Source organism: Vanacampus margaritifer, chromosome 15, assembly GCF_051991255.1.
Source record: "Vanacampus margaritifer isolate UIUO_Vmar chromosome 15, RoL_Vmar_1.0, whole genome shotgun sequence".
Taxonomy (NCBI): Eukaryota; Metazoa; Chordata; class Actinopteri; order Syngnathiformes; family Syngnathidae; genus Vanacampus; species Vanacampus margaritifer.
The window spans coordinates 22046364-22052363 of record NC_135446.1 but is presented as its reverse complement, the minus strand read 5'-3'; the positions used below and the strand labels follow the sequence as shown (position 1 = coordinate 22052363).

The 6000-nt window shown below is 45.9% G+C and overlaps 1 protein-coding gene across 1 annotated transcript; it reads left to right on the top strand.

Annotated features, from left to right (window-relative positions):
- Positions 1-1637: 1637 nt before the first annotated feature.
- tmem229a (transmembrane protein 229A) lies at positions 1638-4040 on the top strand. Its single transcript, XM_077545645.1, has one exon. It carries the CDS (start codon positions 1749-1751, stop codon positions 2742-2744), a length of 996 nt encoding a protein of 331 aa, XP_077401771.1. The 5' UTR covers positions 1638-1748; the 3' UTR covers positions 2745-4040.
- The last annotated feature ends 1960 nt before the right edge of the window (positions 4041-6000 follow it).

Genomic DNA, 6000 nt, shown 5'->3' with positions numbered 1-6000 from the left:
AGGACGGCAAAAAGACGTCATCAGTAAAAGAGAGATCTTTGTTTTGCTGAAGCCAATTGGAGCGCAATGAACGAACACGGGGCAGGAGGTGGAATGGTATCATAAGTGTTGCCATAGTAACCGCATGAAAGCGTTGTCCTTCCCCTTGTTGGTGTTTGTGCTGCTAATTACATAAAGACAAGCAAGCCCAGTTGGAGAACTTCAGTCAACCCAAAGGGAGGAAAGAGGCGGGATGAGATCGCTACGAGGGACACGCAGACAAGTTGATTAGAATATCATGTTAAGGAGAGGAAGGGGGAGAAGGACAAGCGGGTGTTTTGCTTCTTTGTGACAGCCCCCCCTCCCGGTCAGGGGGGGTTGCTTTGAATGCGTAATGATGACCGCCTGCCGGGAATAATGCAAAGCTCCTTTGGGGAGGAATGTCTTTATCCTCTTTTCATCCTCTCCTCCCTGGAGGAGGCACAAATCTTATCCGAGCAACAGGCAACTTGGAAATATCGGACGTGGTCTGACGAGACCACATTTCAAATCGTTTCTTGTGGGAAATGTGGATGTTTTACACTGGCCTGCCTGCAGTCCTGACCTGTTTTCCAAATAAAAGGGGATGTAACATGACCCTGTCTCTGCTCTTTTGGAGCGCATTGCAGTCATACAATTCTAAGTTCAGGATTATTTGCTAAAAACAATCAAGTTGATCACTTTCCACGTGAAATATCTTGTATTTGTAGTGTATTAGATTAAATATCGGTTGAAGGTGATTTGCAAATCATTGTCTTCTGTTTTTATTTATGTTTAGCACATCCCCATTTCATTGGAATTGGGTTTGTATAATGAAGGCTTCTCATAGACTACAAAATTGCATGAGGCCATCTGCCCAATCATTAATGGCGGAAATGGCTTCTGAAATGACATTTTCTGCGCTCCTCGGCCGCAGACTGACATTAATTTCCGGAGGAAAGTCAAGCCTGGCCCGCAGACAGCTTCATCTTCCGGCGAGCAAAGAAGCCTAATGGAACGGATTTGATGAGAAAATGTTGCCGTCACGCTAATGACGGCAGGCTGTCGAGCACCTGAATGGGATGGAGATGTGACGGGTTGCGTGGCGTGTTGCTCTCGACAGCAAAAATAGTCACATTGCTCTGGATTGCTCTTGATTGCTCTGGATTGCTCTTTACACGGACACAAATAGTATGAACTGTCAGATCAAACATCAAGCTTGCCTACGGGACAGGATGGCGAGGAGGGCGCGTGCCGTGTTTGTGTATTTATGACAAGCCTGAGCATCACGAGCAACCATTTTGCTCATGTTTCTGTGAATGAAAGCGAGATTTTTGGCTCAGGGGTGGAACGCCCAAGCCTGTCACAAACATGTCGCAATGCTGCCACCTACTGTTCACTTTTAGTACTTGAGGTTAGTGGCGCATTCCTCCCTGTCAAACCTCGATTTGCAATAAATATACATCACCATATAAACAAGCACGAGATGGAGTCTGTCCAACTCACGCTGAAGGTGCCAGCAAAAGCACCAAATGACGTGCCATAAATACAAGTTTGTAGGAAAGCAGCAGGGAATGTCGAGTTTGTTTGTGTTTTCCCCCGGAAGTGTTTGAAGGCAACCGACAAGTCCGCGGATGCGCGCGGCCGCGGCCGTTAGCGCCGCCGCGGATGCGCGCGGCCGCGGCGGTTACTGCCGAGCGTCTTTGAAAACAATGTTTCGGAACGGGGAAGCAGATGCGTGTTGATGGCTGATGATGGTCCGTCGTCCCAGAGACAGTTCCCGGATCCGGACCGATGAGTCCGGCGGTTCCGGCGAGGCTGAGGAGACCGCACGGTGGCTTCCGCCATGGATGCGGCTCTACTTGTACGGAATGCACGGCGTGAGCCTGGATGTGCTGCTGTCGTCGGTGCGGGGGGTTCTAACCGACCGGGACCCCAAGTTGCTGGGCTTCTCCTCGCCATATCTGTGCGCGGTGCATTCACTGACCCATTTCGCGCTGGAAAAAGTCTACTCGAAGAAGAGGCGTTTCAAAGAGAGGCCTGCGCTTTTCCATCTGCTCGTCTATCCGTCTGTTTACGTCGGGCTGCAGGTTGCCATGGAGGACATCAGCAACGCGCTCGGCAAGCAGGCCAGGGTCACGTCAGGGACGCACTTGCTCCTCCACTACACCCTGGCTCTTTATTTTAGTCAGGTGTTCCACAGGGGGGTGTCCAGGCTGCGGTACCAGCCCACCAAGGCAGCCATTCCTCTGCAAAGCCTCCCCGGCTACGTCCGCTTCTTGTTTTTTGGCATGCACGGCTTCCTGGACGAGGTGGCGTTCACCTCCGTGTTCAACCTGGTGGAGAAGCGAAGCCTGACCGGTCACACGTCCTTGTGGTCTTTCCTTATGTACGGGAGCTGCAGCTACGTGGTGGAGAACCTCTACCTGCACCTGCACTTTCAAAGAGGGTGGGGCACCTGGCGGAGGCTCCCCATCTACATCTGCTTCATCTACACCTGGGAGCTGTGCTGGGGTTTGGCGCTCAGGCAGTTTGGCGCCTGCTCCTGGGACTACTCGCACTATCCGCAGAACTTCATGGGGCTCATCACACTCCTCTACCTGCCCGGGTGGGCCTGCCTGAGTCTCTATCAGGATGTGCTGTCCAACGTTCTGCTCGGCATCAGCGGCACGAGAGACGCTCGCCGATCAAGTGCGGACGGCGGAGAAGTCAATGGACGGCCTCGGTGTCGGGGGGGAAAAAATTAAGCTTTACAATCGTTTTCAGTGTGATTCAGAGAGAAGAGGAAGTCATTAAGAAAAAAAAAGGCAGAGTCTATAATTTGCATTGCAAAAGTTCTTCTTCCAGTGGTTTATCCATGCAATGCGGAAACGTTGTTAACTTTTCAAATACATCTGACACAAAGTCAATTCGAAGTCAATCTCAGCAAAAGGCGCTTTTCAGAATTCGCCACGTCACCAAAATACAAAACTTGTATTATGAAACGAGAAACACGTGATTCGATGACTCGTTTTATCAAATAACTTTGGATGGACAATGAAACAAATTGCACAAATTGTTAACAATATGACTATGCAGTGTTTGGCACATGCCAAAATGAAATGAAAAAGCGCGGGATCAAATGAAGGAAGGATATTTCCAAGAGACTTATCACTGTCATTTTATTCATGCAAATGCTTAATTTTCATGATTTTTATTGAGTGATTCTGATGAGGACACCAAAAGTACTTTCAGATCCTTAATCCAGCTCTGCCATCTTGCTAGTCACATTCAAAGCAGTCTGTAAAAAAAGTGCATTTTAGTGTGAATGAAATCCTCTATAGATCACTTTTATAGGAACATTTTCATGAGCACTTGTGCTGGGATTTTGCCTATATTAGTAAACCATACCAAAAAATATGATATACCTTCCACTGTGATCAACGCAAATCCAGTTGAACTACTTTTCGTTGCACGTTACGGGCCATGAATTTAAGCCACATCGTAAAATCCGTTGACATAAAGCGACTCGTCATTACAAACACAACATCAAGTCCCAACACGAGAAACTGGTTTTGAGGGCCACGTGAGCAAGACCGGTTTTGATGTGATGACGTCGACTTGCACTGTGGCGAAAAAAAAAGAAATGAAATCAAATCAAATGTCAAATGTTCTTGTGTCTGACTTCTCTGGGGAAACATTGACTTGAACATGTTGCATGTTGCGATAAAATGACAATAAATACAAACAAATAAATACATGTATTCTATAGTTAAAAAAGTATCATATGTGTATTTTAATTAAACAACAATGCATGTTTGGCAAAAGAAAGCTTGAAATGCTGCCCTCTTGTGGTTAACTTTCAGCATTTCGTGGAATTATTTATTTTTTTTGGGTGGTGGGGGGGGAGCGGTGTTACATTGTGGTGCCTGTTGAAAACCCATTTTCGCATTGTACGGCAGACTGACAAATTGTATGAATGCCAACATGATTAAATATGGATGCGAAAGCCTGGAGTGCACATCTTGTTCCACGACCCCAAATCTAATATTCATGTTGCCGTCTTCCCTCCTTCTTTTGTTTGTGGGTCAGGCCAATTTTTCACGATGACGACCCCCGACTCGGTGTCTGCACTCAAACACACACAGCATGACCGAGCTGCCACACAACGGACAATAGGGATGTAACGATATCGAAACGTCCCCAATCATGATACGGTAAATATCACGATATGAACCACAAGATATGAACATTATGATGATCATGTGGGGGGGGGGGGCGATGTTTAAACTGCTCGCGATACTGTAGAATAACTCACGATATTGTAAAACACAAAATATTTGCCGGCATGACTCATTTATTGGCATGATGACTGCAGCAGTGGCCAAAACATTCCTAATTGAAATTAAACTGCACTAATAAACTAACCACCAGAGGGTGCTAGAATTACACCATACAGCCTCACCTTTGAACAGATTTGCTGCTTTTAATATGGTGACATGACGACCACCATATTGTGACAATTTTGATATTCGTTACATTCCCAACTGACACGCTCTTCTGTGACACGGCTGCCTGAGTATGCGCACACCAAGTGACATTAGGCTTTTCAATATGCGGACTGTTTGCGTCACATCTACTCTTTCCATTGCGCAATCGACCTTGGAGGCATTTGCAGATGAACGCGGACACAAGCAGAGACTAAGATGTTTCAGAACTCACTTCCATACGTCAAAAAGGCAGCGAAGCCACTTGCCGCGTTCTCTCCGAGTGGCTACCTAAAAATCAAACCAGGTGGAGCAATGCAGCATTTCCTGGGGTTTTTTTTTCTCCCTTCCCCACTCGTAAATCAGGTTTTTCAAGTTGGTCAAGCATCTATTGTGCAGTGCAGTGAAATTGGGTTGACCAAAGACCATGTGGAAGCGTACATTTGTTGGGGAAAATGTACAAGCTTTGTTCATTCAACTTATTCAGACATCAAACAGACTTACAGTAGATAAAGAGTCTTCAAAATCCCGGTCATAAGAGGGTGTGCACACTTGTGCAAAGCGCATTATTTTGTTTCATTTGTACATTGTACAGGTGACATTGGCGGTTTTAGAAATATTGATCTGCTCTTATTTTGACATCACAAAACCCTGGCATTACAAAGGGTGTGTAGACTTTTTATATCTGCCGTGTGTCAGATGGCGTGTTTGGGCATAAGACAAATTGCTGTAAATCCATCGGAATGTAATTGGAGGTTCATTCAGAAGGTTGTCATTCACTAGCTGAGTCACAATGACAAGTATTTGTATTGCTGCAGCCTGGAGGAGCGCATACATGAAAAATGTCCCCAGATCAGCAACACAGCAGTCATTCGGCCTCCCTAAGGAAAAAACAAAGCCACTTGAAATGGGACATTGGCCTACGTGTTTACAAGTGCCATAAATAAAGTGTGTGGCAAACACACACGCACATCTGGAGTGTATTTTCTTTTCTCTTCTTTTTTTTTCATTTCCACCACGCCGCCATTGCGCGTAACAGCCATTGATGAGCCTGACTGAGCATGTTGCAAAAATATCAGCACTCCGCAGGCTTACTATTGAAATAAGTATGAGTCACGCATGCAGGCAAGAATGTCGACTTCTCTTTGCAAATGGCTATTAAGCAAGATCATTTGCGGGGATTAAGATGCCTTGTTAAAAAGGGGAAGATGATGCAAATGTTATATCTAATGGATGCTGTGGGACCATTTCACTAAATGTATTCATGTATGTGCTAGACGTGGTCCTCAAAGCCCCGAGGGTACCTTTAGTAACTGGGGCAGTCTTCATTTTACTTCAGTGTGTTGTGGACTTTTTTTGTTTTTAGTGCATTGTGAATCATCCTAGCAGCATTCGCGGTCCAGGGAGAAAATGAAGTCTCATTAAATCCAGAGAGAATGAATCCTTACAGTGGCCAGATAAGCGCAGATCCTCTTTTCTGACTGAATTAAGCAACGCCATCTTATCTGAGGAAGAACACTTGTCTTTCAAAGGTGCT